This window comes from Rhizophagus irregularis, chromosome 16 (assembly GCF_026210795.1).
Source record: "Rhizophagus irregularis chromosome 16, complete sequence".
Taxonomy (NCBI): domain Eukaryota; kingdom Fungi; phylum Glomeromycota; class Glomeromycetes; order Glomerales; family Glomeraceae; genus Rhizophagus; species Rhizophagus irregularis.
This window is the reverse complement of record NC_089444.1, coordinates 2,869,410-2,888,998: the sequence shown is the minus strand read 5'-3', so window position 1 is coordinate 2,888,998 and position 19,589 is coordinate 2,869,410. Positions and strand designations below refer to the sequence as shown.

General features: G+C 26.5%; 2 protein-coding genes across 2 annotated transcripts; one reads left to right on the top strand and one right to left on the bottom strand.

Annotated features, from left to right (window-relative positions):
• Positions 1-205: 205 nt before the first annotated feature.
• Positions 206-7,133, bottom strand: OCT59_008363 (uncharacterized protein; the record flags this gene model as incomplete). The annotated part of the gene is made up of 17 exons (XM_066142399.1): positions 206-480; positions 749-768; positions 975-1,069; positions 1,166-1,552; positions 1,620-2,003; positions 2,076-2,459; positions 2,532-2,906; positions 2,978-3,352; positions 3,429-3,815; positions 3,889-4,263; positions 4,335-4,709; positions 4,786-5,172; positions 5,246-5,641; positions 5,718-6,116; positions 6,197-6,592; positions 6,668-6,873; positions 7,118-7,133. The coding sequence occupies 17 exons, from the start codon at positions 7,131-7,133 to the stop codon at positions 206-208; spliced, it is 5,232 nt and encodes a 1,743-aa protein (XP_065999284.1).
• A 9,196-nt stretch (positions 7,134-16,329) lies between these two features.
• OCT59_008362 (uncharacterized protein) lies at positions 16,330-18,395 on the top strand (the record flags this gene model as incomplete). The annotated part of the gene is made up of 11 exons (XM_025319082.2): positions 16,330-16,422; positions 16,519-16,540; positions 16,625-16,678; positions 16,758-16,857; positions 16,935-16,975; positions 17,059-17,163; positions 17,233-17,311; positions 17,385-17,561; positions 17,642-17,682; positions 17,766-17,939; positions 18,037-18,395. 11 exons carry the CDS (start codon positions 16,330-16,332, stop codon positions 18,393-18,395), a joined length of 1,245 nt encoding a protein of 414 aa, XP_025174619.1.
• Positions 18,396-19,589: the final 1,194 nt, after the last annotated feature.

The following is a 19,589-nucleotide window of genomic DNA, read 5'->3' as shown; positions in this document are numbered from 1 at the left end:
ACATATTTTATCATAAAACGTCAATATTAAAGTACATCATTCCAGCAAATGTTTAAGGAAATATTACACCAATATGTCCAATTATAAACTGATTTTATTTTTGTAAATTAATTGCAAATTCTATAGAATAACAGCAATACAAATGTATATCAAGTGTATAAATTTTTAAAATTCTTTATTATCATATGTTTCATTTGGATTAGATTTAGATTACTTGATCTAAACATTGAGAATTATCGTCATATTCTGGAAGATCTTCTGTAAAAGGATTAAGTAATCGAGATGTGTAAGTAGCTTGAGGATGGGTAGTTATTTGGTAATTTTTAATAAATGAAAGATTTGCTTTTCTATATTCTTCTGCTTTCTCGAATTGTGTTTTAATATCTTCATTTTCTACTATAAAAAGATCCCCTCCATATGATTTATGATATGATTTGATCAATTCTTCTACTTCAAAAATATTTGGTCTATTATTCTTGTCTAAACCCCAACACTTTTTTATTACATCAATATAAAATATTGGTGCTTCTAATTCATTTATTTCAGGTCTAAGTCCTTTACAAATATCTAATGCAAGAAGATGATCATGTGCACGATTGTAAAAAGGTTGTCTTCCAGTTGCTACAAAATACATTATCATACCAAAACTATAGATATCTGATTCTTTGGTATAAGACCTTCTTCTTAATACTTCAGGAGCCACATAAGGCATAACTCCATAAATTTTAGTTTCATCTATATTACCAACCTCTCCACACAATCCCATGTCTGAAATTGATATACAATTACCAAAAATATTTATATTACTTAAAAATAATATATTTCCTGTATGAAAATCACAATGAACTATATTTTTTTGATGAATTTCTTTAAGACCATTAATAATATCAAGCAATGCAGATAATTTATCTTTCCAATTAAAATGTTCATAGTTTTTATTTATCCAATGATTAAAATTGCCTTCTTTTGCATACTGGAGAACCATAATATATTCTTTTGTATTTGGATTTTGAGATACTCCATATACATTAAGAATATTGCTACTTTTATTTATTGAGTATTCTTTGACCTATTAAATGTATTTATAATGGAAATAATTAATATATTATGCTCAAATTAACATCATATTTATTACTACAAATAAATTATTAAAGAAATTTCATACCTCATTTAAAAATTTGTTGGTAATATTTTGTGAATTATGTAAACATTTTAAGGCAATTACTCTATTTGGATTCCTTTTATACATTTTTTTATTTGTATCACATACTAATGGACCATTTTTCCAATTTGCAGAATATACTGTAGCAAATCCACCTTTATCTATTTCCTTAATGTTATTAAACTGATTATATGGTATCCATTCAAATACTATATCACTGTGATTATTTATTTGTAATTGTATTTCTTGAATAAGATTATCAATATTTTCATTCCCACTTGTCCATCCCAGAACTAAAATATAATTATTTGTATCTGGATTTTGAGATATTCCATATATATCACAAATTACTCTGTCAAATATTTTTGATTTTGTTAAGTAATTTTTAGTCTAAATATAAATAAGGAGAGATAAATATACTATATTAAGTTTATGAATATTTATTAAAATGACATACCTTATTTATTAAAAGGTCAACAGAATTTTGTGAGTTATGCAAATATTTTAAAGCAACTTCTTTATTTGAGTCTCTTGTATAATTTTCACTCCACATATCACTTTTCTTATATAATGGACCATCCTTCCATATTGCTGAATATACTGTTACAAGGCCACTTTTTCCTATTTCTTTAATTTCATTAAACTGGTTGTAAGGTATCCATTCAAATACTATATCATCACAGTTATTAATTTTTAATTCTTGAATAAAATCATCAATTTTTTCATTTCCACTTGTCCATATATAATTATTTTGAATAAAAATATAATCTCCTGTATCTGGATTTTGAGATATTCCATACAATACTTGAAATGCTTTATGTTTTGTTGGATATTTTTTAGTCTAAATATAGATAAAAAGAGATTGTAAATAAATTAATTAAATTGTACTTAAATATTTGAAGAAATTTCATACCTCATTTATTAAGAAATCAATGGATTCTTGTGAATTATGTAAACATTTTAAAGCAACTTCTTTGTTTGGATTTCTTGTATAACTACTATAACTATATTTATTGTATAATGGACCATTCTTCCATACTGCAGAATATACTGTTATAAGGCCATTTTTGCCTGTTTCTTTAATTTCATTAAGCTGATTGTATGGTATCCATTCAAACACTATATCATCATTGTTATCAATTTTTAATTGCCTTTCTTGAATGAAATCATCAATTTTTTCATTTCCACTTGTCCAGATAAGAACTAAAATATAATCTCCTGTATCTGGATTTTGAGAAATTCCATACAATACTTGAAATGCTTTATGTTTTGAGATTTTTGTCAGATATTTTTTAGCCTAAATATAAATAAAAAGAGATTGTAAATATATTAATTAAATTGTACTTAAATATTTGAAGAAATTTCATACCTCATTTATTAAAAAATCAATGGATTCTTGTGAATTATGTAAACATTTTAATGCAACTTTTTTATTTGAATCTCTTGTATAACTACTATTACTATATTCCTTATATAATGGACCATCCTTCCATACTGCTGAATATATTGTTATAAGGCCATTTTTGCCTGACTCTTTAATTTCATTGAACTGATTGCATGGTATCCATTCAAGCACTATATCATCATAGTTATCAATTTTTAATTGACTTTCTTGAATGAAATCATCAATTTTTTCATTTCCACTTGTCCAGATAAGAACTAAAATATAATCTCCTGTATCTGGATTTTGAGATATTCCATATAATGCTTGAAATGCTTTATGCTTTACTTGATATTTTTTAGCCTAAATATAAATAAAAGAGATTGTTAATATATTAATTAAATTGTACTTAAATATTTGAAGAAATTTCATACCTCATTTATTAAGAAATCAATGGATTCTTGTGAATTATTTAAACATTTTAAAGCAACTTCTTTATTTGAATTTCTTGTATAATTACTCCATATATTCTTTTTGTACAATGGACCATTCTTCCATACTGCTGAATATACTGTTATAAGACCATTTTTGCCTGATTCTTTAATTTCATTAAACTGATCATATGGTATCCATTCAAACACTATATCATTATAGTTATCAATTTTTAATCGCATTTCTTGAATAAAATCATCAATTTTTTCATTTCCACTTGTCCAGTTGAGAACTAAAATAAAATCTCCTGCATCTGGATTTTGAGATATTCCATATAATACTTGAAATGCTTTATGTTTTACTTGATATTTTTTAGCCTAAATATAAATAAAAGAAATTGTAAATATATTAATTACAATAAGTATTTATTAAATATTTGAAGAAATTTCGTACCTCATTTATTAAAGTATCAATTGGTTCTTGTGAATTATGTAAACATTTTAATTCAACTTTTCTATTTGAATGTCTTGTATAACTACTATTATTATATAATGGACCATCCTTCCATACTGCTGAATATACTGTTATATGACCATTTTTGCCTGACTCTTTAATTTCATTAAGCTGATTGTATGGTATCCATTCAAACACTATATCATAATAGTTATCAATTTTTAATTGCTTTTCTTGAATGAAATCATCAATTTTTTCATTTCCACTGTTACAATTTGCTAAGTTTATAAAATTGGTTAGAACCAAAATATAATCTCCTGTATCTGGATTTTGAGATATTCCATATAATGTTTGAAATGCTTTATGCTTTATTTGATATTTTTTAGCCTAAATATAAATAAAAGAGATTAATATTTTAATTACAATAAGTATTTATTAAATATTTGAAGAAATTTCGTACCTCATTTATTAAAGCATCAATTGGTTCTTGTGAATTATGTAAACATTTTAATGCAACTTTTTTATTTGAATCTCTTGTATAACTACTATTACTATATTTCTTATATAATGGACCATCCTTCCATACTGCTGAATATATTGTTATAAGGCCATTTTTGCCTGACTCTTTAATTTCATTGAACTGATTGCATGGTATCCATTCAAGCACTATATCATCATAGTTATCAATTTTTAATTGACTTCCTTGAATGAAATCATCAATTTTTTCATTTCCACTTGTCCAGATAAGAACTAAAATATAATCTCCTGTATCTGGATTTTGAGATATTCCATATAATGCTTGAAATGCTTTATGCTTTACTTGATATTTTTTAGCCTAAATATAAATAAAAGAGATTGTTAATATATTAATTAAATTGTACTTAAATATTTGAAGAAATTTCATACCTCATTTATTAAGAAATCAATGGATTCTTGTGAATTATTTAAACATTTTAAAGCAACTTCTTTATTTGAATTTCTTGTATAATTACTCCATATATTCTTTTTGTACAATGGACCATTCTTCCATACTGCTGAATATACTGTTATAAGACCATTTTTGCCTGATTCTTTAATTTCATTAAACTGATCATATGGTATCCATTCAAACACTATATCATTATAGTTATCAATTTTTAATCGCATTTCTTGAATAAAATCATCAATTTTTTCATTTCCACTTGTCCAGTTGAGAACTAAAATAAAATCTCCTGCATCTGGATTTTGAGATATTCCATATAATACTTGAAATGCTTTATGTTTTACTTGATATTTTTTAGCCTAAATATAAATAAAAGAAATTGTAAATATATTAATTACAATAAGTATTTATTAAATATTTGAAGAAATTTCGTACCTCATTTATTAAAGTATCAATTGGTTCTTGTGAATTATGTAAACATTTTAATTCAACTTTTCTATTTGAATGTCTTGTATAACTACTATTATTATATAATGGACCATCCTTCCATACTGCTGAATATACTGTTATATGACCATTTTTGCCTGACTCTTTAATTTCATTAAGCTGATTGTATGGTATCCATTCAAACACTATATCATAATAGTTATCAATTTTTAATTGCTTTTCTTGAATGAAATCATCAATTTTTTCATTTCCACTGTTACAATTTGCTAAGTTTATAAAATTGGTTAGAACCAAAATATAATCTCCTGTATCTGGATTTTGAGATATTCCATATAATGTTTGAAATGCTTTATGCTTTATTTGATATTTTTTAGCCTAAATATAAATAAAAGAGATTAATATTTTAATTACAATAAGTATTTATTAAATATTTGAAGAAATTTCGTACCTCATTTATTAAAGCATCAATTGGTTCTTGTGAATTATGTAAACATTTTAATGCAACTTTTTTATTTGAATCTCTTGTATAACTACTATTATTATATATCTTATATAATGGACCATCCTTCCATACTGCTGAATATACTATTATAAGACCATTTTTGCCTGACTCTTTAATTTCATTAAGCTGATTGTATGGTATCCATTCAAACACTATATCATCATATTTATCAATTTTTAATTGCTTTTCTTGAATAAAGTCATCAATTTTTTCATTTCCACTATTACAATTTGCCAAGTTTATAAAATTGGTTAGAACCAAAATATAATCTCCTGTATCTGGTTTTTGAGATATTCCATATAATGCTTGAAATGCATTATGCTTTACTTGATATTTTTTAGCCTAAATATAAATAAAAGAGATTGTAAATATATTACAATATTAAAGTATTAATTAAATATTTGAAGAAATTTCGTACCTCATTTATTAAAGCATCAATTGGTTCTTGTGAATTATGTAAACATTTTAATGCAACTTTTTTGTTTGAATCTCTTGTATAACTACTATTATTATATTTCTTATATAATGGACCATCCTTCCATACTGCCGAATATACTGTTATAAGACCATTTTTGCCTGACTCTTTAATTTCATTAAGCTGATTATCGTATGGTATCCATTCAAACACTATATCATCATAGTTATCAATTTTTAATTGCTTTTCTTGAATAAAATAATCAATTTTTTCATTTCCACTGTTACAATTTGCTAAGTTTATAAAATTGGTTAGAACCAAAATATAATCTCCTGTATCTGGATTTTGAGATATTCCATATAATGCTTGAAATGCATTATGATTTACTTGATATTTTTTAGCCTAAATATAAATAAATAAAAGAGATTGTAAATATATTAATTACAATAAGTATTTATTAAATAATTGAAGAAATTTCATACCTCATTTATTAAAAAATCAGTGGAATCTTGTGAATTATTTAAACATTTTAAAGCAACTTCTTTATTTGAATTTCTTGTATAACTATCATAAGTATACTTCTTGTGTAATGGACCATCCTTCCATACTGCTGAATATACTGTTATAAGACCATTTTTGCCTGACTCTTTAATTTCATTGAACTGATTGTATGGTATCCATTCAAACACTATATCATCATAGTTATCAATTTTTAATCGCATTTCTTGAATAAAATCATCAATTTTTTCATTTCCACTGTTACAATTTGCCAAGTTTATAAAATTGGTTAGAACTAAAATATAATCTTCTGTATCTGGATTTTGAGAAATTCCATATAATTCTTGAAATGCATTATATATTGTTGGATATTTTTTGACCTAAATATAAATAAAAGAGATTTAAATATATTAATTACAATAAGTATTTATTAAATATTTGAAGAAATTTCGTACCTCATTTATTAAAGCATTAATTGGTTCTTGTGAATTATGTAAACATTTTAATGCAACTTTTTTATTTGAATCTCTTGTATAACTACTATCATTATATTCCTTGTATAATGGACCATCCTTCCATACTGCTGAATATACTGTTACAAGGCCATTTTTTCCTATTTCTTTAATTTCATTAAACTGATTGTATGGTATCCATTCAAGCACTAAATCATTATAGGTATTAATTTTTAATTGCCTTTCTTGAATAAAGTCATCAATTTTTTCATTTCCACTTGTCCAATTTGTAAAATTGGTTTCTAAATATTTCAGAATATTATTTTCTGTCAAAGATATATTTTGAGAAAGCATTGTTTTCAAAAGCTCAAAAATTTTTTTCTAATAAAATCTTATTTATAATAAACTATGTAACGTACAAGTAACAGGTAACACAAAATTTGCATAAATTACTTATGTACGTAAGCATTATGTAATAGAACTTTTTAGTAATATTTCAATGTCGATCATATCACAAAATTATTTGAAACAAAATTTTTTCTGGTTAAATTTGCATAACTTTATACAAATTCTTTTTTATTATTTAGATAATAAATAAATACTTTGCATCATGCATAATATGTGTTTGTGAAACCATATACAACACATATATTCTAACTGTAGAAAGTTGAATAAAATAGGTATTATCTCCATAGCTGTTAATATATAGTTAATGTATAAAGTTTATTTTTATTATTTTATAATATTATGTAGTTGATTTATGAAATTTATTCAATTAACTAACACTTTTTAGATCTTGTGCATTATTAAATTGAAATTTAGTGTGAGAAACCAAAAAAATAAAAATAAAATTTAATTGCCAGTCCATTGCTCAATTAATTTGTAGATCCAGTGCAGATCATTGGTCAGAATAGTCCATTTCGTCCAAATTTCAAATTGACGAATGTTGGACGAAAGTTGATCTAATTTTAGCCGATCATTGCCAAAAAAATTGTCAAAATTATTATGGACAATTCGCACAGTTCGCCTGCCACTTGGCAATCACAAATTGGCAAAAATTCATTAAAAAATCGGAAATAAACTATTCATCAACCTTTTACTAGTCATTCGTCTAAATTTCAAATTGCCAAATGTTGGTGAAATTAAGTCTAATTTTGTCTAATTGTTAATGATTTTTATGTATTTAGCTTATTTTAATTTTGCAATAACAATAAATAAATTATATTTTGTTTTTTCACTTAATTAAAATTACACATTAAAAATTATCATATTAAATATCAAGTATCTACAGTATCTGTCTATTTATACCTACCATCTACCATTTACCATTTACCATTTACCATTCACTATCCATTGTCAACCATTGTCAACCATCATCAACCATCGTCCACATCCATCATCTACTATTCATCATCCACCATCCATCATCTAACATCATCCACCATCATCCACTCATCCAAAATTATCTACGTATATCCAAAGCTCAAGAACCAAAAGCTGAAATCTACAAAATAGAAAAAAAAATCAAAATAAAATTAAAAAAATACTTGTTTTAAAAAAAGTTTTGAAATTTTAACTTCAAAACTTACCCATATATCCAAACCCAAGAACCGAAAGCGAAAATCTACAAAATAGAAAAAAAAATTAAAATAAAATTAAAAAAAATAATTTTTTTAAAAAAAAGTTTTAAAGTTTTACTTTGAAACTCACCCATATATCCAAAGCCTAAGAACTGAAAGCTAAAACCTATAAAATAGAAGAAAAAAAATAAAAAAATTTTTAATTCTTTTAAAAAAAAATTTCTTAAAAAAAAAGTTTCAAAGTTTTACTTCAAAACTTACCGTACATCTAAACTCCAAAGCCCAAGAACCGAAAGCCAAAATCTACAAAATAGAAAAAAAAATTAAAATAAAATTAAAAAAATACTTGTTTTAAAAAAAAATTTCAAAGTTTTAACTTCGAAATTCACCTATATATCCAAAGCCCAAGAACTGAAAGCTGAATCTACAAAATAGAAAAAAAAATAAAAAAATTTAAAAAAAAATAATTTATTTTAAAGAGTTTTGATTCCTTTGCTTCGAAATTCACCTATATATCCAATACAAAGCCAAAACCTACAAAATAGAAGAAAAAAAAATCAAAAAAATATAATAAAAATAAAAAAAACCAAGATTCGTATTTGTACTTACGAATCTTGGTTCATCTATTTGTCAGAATTCCACCCAACCTATAAAAAAAAGAGAGGAATGGTTATTAGTAACCATTTGTAATATTAAAAATAAAAAAAACAAAACCAAGATTCATATATACTTATGAATCTTGGTTTTCTGATCTTTAGAAGTCCACTCAAACCTAAAAAAAATGAAAAGAATGGTTATTAGTAACCATTCATTAATATTAAAAAAAACAAAAAAAAAACAACCAAGATTTGTATATACTTACAAATCTTGGTTTTTTCTGTACCTACAAAAAAAAGAAAGAAACGATTAGCAAATTGTTCCTTTAAAAAAAAGAGTTTTGAAAAGATTCTTCAAAACTTACCTTTGGGATTTCGGTATTTACGTCAGAACTGATCCCTGCAAAAAATAAAAAAAACTTAAAAATTAAAGTTTTTTTATTATAGTTTCAAAATTTTTTGAAACTTATCTTGGATTTCAGTATCTAAGCTGGAACTGATAGCCCTATAATTAAATATAAAAAAAAATGTTAAAAAACATTTTTTTTAAAGAAGTTTCAAAAATAGTTTGAAACATATCTGGAATATCAGTGTCCACGTTGGAGCCAATTTCCTATACAATAAAATAAAAAATAACATATAAAAATGTTTTTAAAGAAGTTTCAAAATATTTGTTTCAAAACTTACCTAGAATATCAGTATCCACACCGGAACCAATATCCTACAAAATAAATAAAAAAAACATTTTTTATTGTTAAAAAATGTTTTTTAAGAAAGTTTCAAAACTTTTGTTCTGAACTTATTTGGGGAAATGGTATCCACGCTGAAACCGATTTCCTAAATAAAAATAAAAAAAATGTTTTTTTTATTAAAAAACGTTTTATTAAAGTTTTGAAACTTTAGTTTCAAAACTTACCTGAAATATTAGCGTTCACGTAGGACCCCGAAATATACATAAAAGGGTCAGGTCAGAGTTTGCGTATAATGAGTCAAAAAATCATGTAGATCATTCCTTTTATGGATAATCCCAGCCAAAATAATATTTCCTAATTTAGATAATGGCTGAAATTATCGTAATTCCGGCCCTGAAAGAATGCGTATTTTGGACCACTTCTGGACCTGACCTCTACATATATATTTCGGGGTCCTGTTCACGTTGGAGCCAATTTCCTATACAAAAATAAAAAAAATTAACATTTTTTAATATAAAAAACGTTTTTAAAGAAGTTTCAAAACTTTAGTTTTGTAACTTAACTGGAATATTGGCGTCCACGCTGGAGTCAATTTCCTATACAAACAAAAAAAACATTTTATTAAAAATGTTTTATTAAAGAAAGTTTCAAAAATTATTTTCAAAACTTTACCTGGAATATCGATATCCATGCCAGAACTAATATCCTACAAAAATAAATAAAAAAAAAACATTTTTTATTGTTAAAAACCGTTTTTTAAGAAAGTTTCAAAACTTTTTGTTCTGAAACTTATCTGGGGAAATGGTATTCACCAAAGCTGCCACCCGAAATTAGGGAATTTTACCATTTGCTGAAACCGAAATGGTAAAATTAATTTAGGAAAAATACTTAATTCCGAAATGCTGAAACTATTCCGAAATTCTGATTGGCTGTTATAATATCACATGACCAAAATTAAAATTTTTACCAAAATTATAACTGTATTTTGACACCATAATTCTGGTTCTGTAGCGATCTTCCTGACACGTGTAGCTTCGTTTTAAGCCTATGTTCGCTTTGTGTAATGTATATACCATATAATGTGTTAAAAATTCTTGATCTCCGCATCTTTAAATATTGTATAATAGCATGCGAGTATTCGGTAAATTGATCCCATTCCTAATATTTATCAGACAAACATTTTTTATAGGGATGGTTCATTACGAAATTAATTTAAATAACTTTATTTGCGATAATTATTTTTATGGTATCATGTAAAATTAAAGCATTGGATGTTCGTAATGACAATGTTTCTAAACTTTTAAAAATTTGATTTAATCTGAAAATTAATCCATCAGAGTATGATTTGCGCGCAAAATAGATTTTAGCATAATATTTATAATGAAATGATCCATGAACAGTGAAAGTATTTTATAAAACAATAATGTAAAAGAATTTAAGCATTATTAGATTGACAATATTTGATCTCTGATCTCTTTTGAGCAATTGGACGTTTTCTTATCATTATCGTTAATCATATTAAGTAAAGGGAATTTTAATTACAACTTTGTTTCACAATTTGGTTTTGCAATTTTGGAACAATGTATTATACATTATGGAAAGAACTACATGGCGTAGAAATTTAGGTGATTATAAAACATGTAGTGTATGCTTAACGTTGTATGTATTGTATGCTTATGTATGCTTTGATTGTGCCCATACATGTATGGATATTAAAAATGATGTATGGCATACTTATTTTCGCCATACATAATATTAGAATTTACAAAAAAAAATTTAAGTATTTTTTATTATAAATAAAATAAATGTTCCTTATATTCATAGATGATGACTCAAGGAATTAAATTTCATTTTCAGATATAGTTTTGTCATCAGATATAGTAAAGAATAACAGGATTTACTTTAGACATAGTAATAAACATAATAGAAATATTTTAAATAAAAGAAAGAGAAGATTGCAGTAATAAAAACGCGTAGAAATATTTATATTTTTTTTTTTAAATGAAAAAGTAGTAATAAACAGGGTAAAAATATTTTTAAATAAAAAGAAAAGATTATAATAATACACGTTGAATTGTTTTAGCCAGTACATGAAAAATGTGTAAATAATTAAATTTGGTAATAAAAAGTGTGGCAAGAAGTTATCCTTAAATTAAATAATACATGAACTACCACATTTATCATACAATACATACATAATTGATACATTACATACATTAAAAAGTTTTAATAATACAATACATACAAAGCTAACCATACAATACATGTTTGCTATATACCCTAGAAATTTTAATGAAAATATTTCACTATTATTATTTTATTTTTAATTTTAATAAAAACACTATACTGACAACCATACATTTTTTATTAAAAAAAAAGAAAAAAAATTTAACTACGAATAACTTTTTTTTATGTGTAGTAAATTTGTGTTGCCTTTGATTACTTTTTGATAACTTTTGAAACGGCTATTTGAAAAAAATTAATATTTTAAATTTTAAGTTAGGATCAGCTCAATGTTTAATAAATTTTTAAATGTTTATTCCTGTCTTATAAATAATGTTCATTAAATAACAATATTTCTACTATATCGAGGAATGATAAGTAAAATTATGTTAAATTTTGTTGATAGATTATTTCTTACAATAGAGGTACAGTATATATTTATTCAAGAAAAGTTTTAATAATTCTGAATATTTTTGATTTAGATAATGTGGGGTTCTTTATAGCAAGAATTAATATTTATTTCGCGAAGCATATGCCAATATTAGTTGAAATGAAAAAAAAAAGAGGTAAAGAATTTTTCTTCAAATGCTGAGTCAGGGATAAAGCTCCGAACGGGTCGGTTCGGTTCGGTTTTTTTGCGGTTCGGGTAGAACCGAAAACCGAAATGGAACCGAACCGGAACCGTCCGGTTCGGTTCGGTTCTATCCGAAATTAAGAAAAATGCGAAAAAATGAATACACGACCATCCAGTGATCGTACAAGGACGAGCCATAGCTCGTTGGAATCCTCTCATCGAGACGCGTCGAATGGTGGTAATATCAAGTCTCTAGCATCGATAGATCACGAGATAGCATATGGTGAGTGTTTCTTAAAAAATTTGCATTAGAAAACGATCCATTGATGCTAGAGACATGAAATTACCACCATTCGACGCATCTCGACGAGACGAATCTAATGAGCTATAATTCGTCTTTTTACAATCACTGGATGGTCGTGTATTCGTTTTTTCGCATTTTTTTTTTAAATTTTCGAACGTCAAAAATTAAAATTCCGATACAAGCGATTAAACGCTATCTATTGATCACACAAAGACGAATTTTAGCTCATTGGATTCGTCTCACTGAGACGAGTCGAATGGTGGTAAAATCAAGTCTCTAGCATCGATAGATCGTGAGATAGCCCATGGTGAGTGTTTCTTAAACAATTCGCATTAGAAAACGATCTATCGATGCTAGTGACATCATTTTACCACCATTCGACTCATCTCAGTGAGACGAATCCAATGAGCTAAAATTCGTCTTTGTGTAATCAATAGATGGCGTTTAATCGCTTGTATCGGAATTTTAATTTTTGACGTTCGAAAATTTAAAAAAAAATGCGAAAAAACGAATACACGACCATCCAGTGATTGTAAAAAGACGAATTATAGCTCATTAGATTCGTCTCGTCGAGATGCGTCGAATGGTGGTAATTTCATGTCTCTAGCATCAATGGATCGTTTTCTAATGCAAATTTTTTAAGAAACACTCACCATGTGCTATCTCGTGATCTATCGATGCTAGAGACTTGATTTTACCACCATTCGACGCGTCTCGATGAGAGGATTCCAACGAGCTATGGCTCGTCCTTGTACGATCACTGGATAGTCGTATATTCGTTTTTTCGCATTTTTTCTTAATTTCGGATAGAACCGAACCGAACCGGACGGTTCCAAGTCCAAAACCGAACCGAGAACCGAACCGAATTTTTTGCCGGTTCCGGATCGGTTCCCGGTTCAAACCGGAACTGTTCGGAGCTTTAGTCAGGGACGATGTTTCTATGCAATTGCATAATTTTGCATTAAACACATAAATTATGCAACAACACATAATTTAGGTTCATTGCATCATAAAATTGCATAATTCGAACCTCCCTATATTAGAGCGCATAATTCCGCAGTAAATTGATTTTAATTTGTTGCTGATCAGGATTCAGGAGTTGATAAAATGACCGATACACTGATTATCAACGTTTACCATCTTTTTTTTCTTTTACGATTCCAAAAAAATGAAAAATCGCGTCAGTTCATATTAGATGTAGTGAATATGAAGACGTTTTTCGAGTTGATGATAATATTCTCTTTTGCAATTATTGCAATGTTTCTGTAGAATGGAAGCGCAAATCTGTTGTAGACAATCATTGTAATAGTCAAAAACATATTTCTAATATAAAAAGCTGTGAAGAAAAAAGTAATAAAACACAGCAGCTTACCCTCTCCTCTACTCAGGCAGCTGATGAGTCAAAAAAACAACTTATAGAAGACCTTATAGAAGCGTTTGCAATAGTCAATTCTTTACTTCCATTTTTAAAAAAACATATTAAAAACGGAGGTTCTATCCTTAAAGCGCCAACCCTTAGACAAATTTATCTACCTGATGTATTTGACAGGCATTACCAATCTCTTAGGTTATTTTTTGATTCAAAACCGGTGGCTATAATTATGGATGAAACCACTGATGATTGTGCATGAAGCGTTGTAAACACACTGTTTTGTTATCGTAATGAAACAAAATTAGTTTCAGTTGATTTTCTTGAGCGTGTTAATAATACTACGATGGGACAAGTTCTTACAACAATCCTTACACATTTTAATATATCCTTCAATTTACCTCGTCTATTTCTATCTGACTCCGCCGCGTATATGAAGAAATGTTATCGTGACGTTCTGTCTCCACTAATGCCTCAGCTAATTCATGCACCGTGTTGCACGCATATTTTAAATCTTATCGGGTATGTTTTTTTTAATTATTTTTAAATTTATTATCAAGATATAGAAAGGGTAGAATTTGATTTTAATTGCTGAAAACTAATCAAATATAATAATCTGTTTAACATGTGATATTATATTTAAAAAAAAGTTGAAGTGCGTTCTGTAAGATAAGATTTAAAAATAAAGTATTTTGTAATATATAGTTTTTAAAAAGGAGGGATGTGATTACAAATTCAAGTGTATTTATAATAGATAGCGGGAGAAAAACAATCTTATATACTATAATAATTAGAAAAGAAAAAATTGATTAGTGAGAAGTGTAAATAATGTAAATAAAATTTAACTTAAAAATTTAAACATTTAAATTTTAAATTATAATAAATTCAATATTTCATAAAAAAAATATTTATAGGGATACATGGAGAACGTTACCTCAATTTCGTATTTTAAAAGACTTTTTGGATAAAGTCAAAGAGGTTTTTGTCAATTCTCCTTCCCGGAGAGGTCGATATCTAACCTATTTGAAAATGCATGGAATTTCCTCACCATGCAAAATTCCTTTGTACAACAAAACATGCTGGAATTCTTGGTTCCGGATGATAATTTACGCAAAGAATCATATTATCTATTGGCTTAATTTTTTTAAAGAAGAATTCAATGATGACAAAAAACACAATACGTTAGCAGCCATTAATTCTTGCTTACAAAATGAACAAGAATTAGGGATCATTACTATTTACCTTAATTTTATTTCATCTTACGCTAACGAATTTATTCAAGATCTTGATTTTTTTCAACAATTAAAAAAACCAGTTTTCCCACTTGTTGAGTTACGACTTCAACATCTTACTGCTTATATTGAATCCTATAGGAATTCAACCGATTTTGGACCATCTTTGGAAAATTTAATTACTCAGTACCGGTTTGATATAAATGAATTTTATGCTATTTTCCGAATGGCATTTGAAGTGGCTTATAACAAATTTATTGCACATATTCCTAATCATCCATCTCGGCCACTTTTTAATGCATGTCAAGTTTTCAATCCTAAATATATCTATGCTGGAGATCTTTTACGAAAGAATATTAGACAATATAGTGTAATTAAAGAATTTACCAATCCATCAGATGATTTATTACAGGAATGGGGAATTTATTGTGGCTTAGAGAATGAATTTTTAGGCGAAATTGAATTGGATCAATACTGGTTAAATAAGATGACCCAATTGCCGATCCTTTCTAATATTGCTTTGGATTACATTTGGTTGCCAATATCAAGTTGTTCTGTTGAACGAAGCTTTTCAATGTACAATTCCCTTTTAGATAATGATCGACAAAATCTTTCTAAAGATTCTCTTAAAAGATTAAGTATGATGTATTTTAATGGTCGTAGGATTTAAAATCAACTTTTAATAAAGGAGTAAATAAAATTTTGACGGGTTTTTTACTATAATAAACTGTGCATAATTTTACATAATTTCAGATTTTGGCGCATAATTTGCACATAATTGTAAAAATCATATGTACTTAAAAATGCATATTTTGCTTTTATTGCATACATAATTGATAATTTATTGCATCATAAAATCATCGTCCCTGTGCTGAGTTTACTTGATCAAAGATCGATCGTCAGTTGATCGTCGGACAAAATTTTTAAACTATCCTTTTTTGATTAAAAGATGGTAGATCAATAGTGTCATCATGGTACTTCTAAGTACTATCCTAATATAGTAAATTCCGGCCCAGTCTATATATTATACCGGTTTCAACAATTTTTTTTTTGTTTACTAAAATTATTAATTTTTTTTTTCAATTAAAATTAATTATGTTAATTATCAATTTGGTAAATGAATGTGCAAAAACTGCAGAAGAAGCTATTAATAATAAGTCAGAAGATTTAAAATCCATCAGTTTAAAGGTACATTACGTACATTTATTTTATCATAATATTATTTTATTTTATCTCGTATCAAGGTTTAAAAAAAAATTATTTATACGTATATATTTAAATTAGATTCACGAAAAACCGGAATTAGGTTACAAATACAAATAAATCTTTGGTATATTCTATCATGTAAAAAATTTTTCATAATTATGTAATCTTTTTTTTTATTATTTAGCTTTTAAAGAAAAATTTGCTCATGATTTATTGGTTAAATATCTCAAAGACGAAGGTAAAAATTTAAATAATATTTATTACATTTTTTTTTTTCAACCAATCTAATAATATAATATTAATCGTTCCTAATTAAGGATTTGAAGTAACATGTAATGCATACGGTATTGAAACAGCGTTTGTAGCAGAGTTTTCATCCAAAGGTGGTGGAGGAAAGGTTGTTTCATTTAATTCTGAGTAAGTGAAATATTAATAATTAAGTTATTTTTTGGTTCAACTTTATCAGATAAGTCATTAATTTCTTATTGTAATAGGTATGATGCTCTTCCAGGAATTGGTCACGCTTGCGGTCACAGTAAGTTATATTTTCTCAATCATGTGTATAATCAACCATCTCATATATCTTATTAAATCATCCTTATTAAATAATGTATTTAGATCTGATTGCGATTAGTGGAGTTGCTGCTGCAATTGCGATAAAGGCCGTATTTGAAAAGCATAAAATTCCTGGAAAAGTGAAATTATTTGGTACCCCTGCTGAAGGTAATATACAAAATATTTATTAGTTAATTTATTATTTTCATTATTAGTATTAATACCTTCTCATTTTAGAGGGTGGAGGTGGCAAAATTTTTATGATCAAAGCAGGTGCTTATGATGATGTAGACGTTTCTTTAATGGTTCATCCTAGGTAAAGTTATTAACTAATAAATTTTTTTTTTATACGCACAATATTAATTTATATGTATTTTTATTTTATAAAGTCCTTTTGATGGAAGTTTTTACTCCTATTTTGCCGTAGAATCTTTTGATGTTGAATATTTTGGAAGAAACGCGCATGCTTCTGGTATTCCATGGGAAGGAATTAACGCATTAGATGCTATGGCTTCAGCATATAGTAGTATTGGATTATTAAGACAACAAATCAAGCCTACAGATAGGTAAAATATTTTTCGTTATAAATTTTTTTTTTAAAAAAAAAAGTGATGATTTTTTTTTAATTCTTAATCAAACTTTTTAGAATTCATGGAATTATAACTAATGGTGGAGAAGCGCCAAATGGTATTTAAATATTATGTTTATGATTATATAAATTATGTTGACTTATCAATTGATTAATTTTTTATTTTTATATTTATAATTAGTTATTCCTGATTATACGTCCGCGGATTTTATTATTCGTTCAAAAACGATTGAAGAACTAAATGATCTGAAAACACGTGTTTATAATTGTTTTGAAGCAGCTGGTAAGGCAACTGGATGTACAGAAGCAAATGGGACTAAGGATCCTAAAATCACTCCGAAGACCAAATATTTTGGTTAGTTAATTTATTGATAAATTAATTTATATTTATATAAATATGAATCAATATTTAAATAATTTAAATAATTTTTTTTATTTCTTCCTATCTTAAGATGTGAATTCAAATATTCCATTGGGTGAAAGATATGAGAAACATCTTAGAAAATTTGGAATAGATTTTAAGCCAAGAATAGAACAAGTTAATACAGTATTAGGATCAACTGATCAAGGAAACGTAACTTATATAATTCCTGGTATTCACGCTTTATATGATATAAAACCTCCTATAGGAAGTGGAAATCATACGATTGGTTTCACGGATATTTGTAAAACTGATCTTGCACATGATGCTACATTTATTGCTTCAAAAGGAATTGCATTAACTGCTTTGGATTTTTTGATTGATGATGAATTTGTTAAACAAGTTAAAGATGCTTTTAATGGCGGTCCTAGTTGGAAAGATTCGATGTAATATTTTATATTTTTGTATCATATTTATTCATTTATATTCATTATGTATTATTTATTATTATTATCGATTAAATAAAAATTTAACCATTGATGTATATTATATCTAATAATATTGGGTGATGTATTATTGAAATCATCATCATCATCTTGATGTAAATGATAATGTTTAGTATATACGAATGTTTTGATTCCTAATTTGTAATTTAACATCTTATGTAAAATTAAAGAGCAATATAAAGGTGATGTTGATGATGGACATCATATACTCCTATTGAATAAACATATGAGATACCTCCGTAAAGGGAGTATCAAACATGAAGAGAGTATTAAAGTTAAAAACTCATCATTCAAGTTACTTACCTGCATACGTCATCAAATCAAGTAAACGAATTATATTTTTTACTAAAAAATAATTTCATTAATCGTTGAACGTTGATTTATGATTTTAACGTATTATTATTATTATTTCCGTTAATTCTTTTCCAAAACACTAATATTACACTTATTAATTATTATCCTATTTACAGCCGTTTGGTGATGTCGCAAAGACGTAAACCACTAGTATATAATTCCAATCGTCATCCATTTTTCTGATCCGACTTAGATATGTCATACCTCTTTTACGGTGATTTCTGGACTTTATAGGAAAGATTTTATAAGGGTCTTTTCTGCTTTTTTTTACATTGCAGTCTTAATGGAAGTTTAATTATATTTAGAAACGTTTTGACATTTCTTTCCCTTTTTTTTCAAAAATAAAATTTCCCATTGTTAAATACGGTAGGATGTGAATCGAAACGTTGGTTAAATTATCAATATTCAAGAAATTTAAAACATACTATACATAAATCATTAAGGATAAGATTCCTGATTTGCCTGAATCTTTTACTTAACACACATGACTGATCATCGTTGTAGTCCAAATTCACCATATATTCATCATATACTCGTTAAGGCATTCAATCTCGAATTCTTGGACATAATCGATAACATTCATTAAACAGATTTGATTACAGTATTCAGCAACATTTATAATTACGTAATAATCACAATTTTTTATATATCAACATTGTTACATCGTTAAAATCAAAGAAAGTTATAAAAGTTCCTGTAATAGTAGAGTTTTAACTCGTCATAATTTCTATATCCAAATTAAAAAGTTACTTGACTTCAAAATGAGTATCACCCATTTGTATTA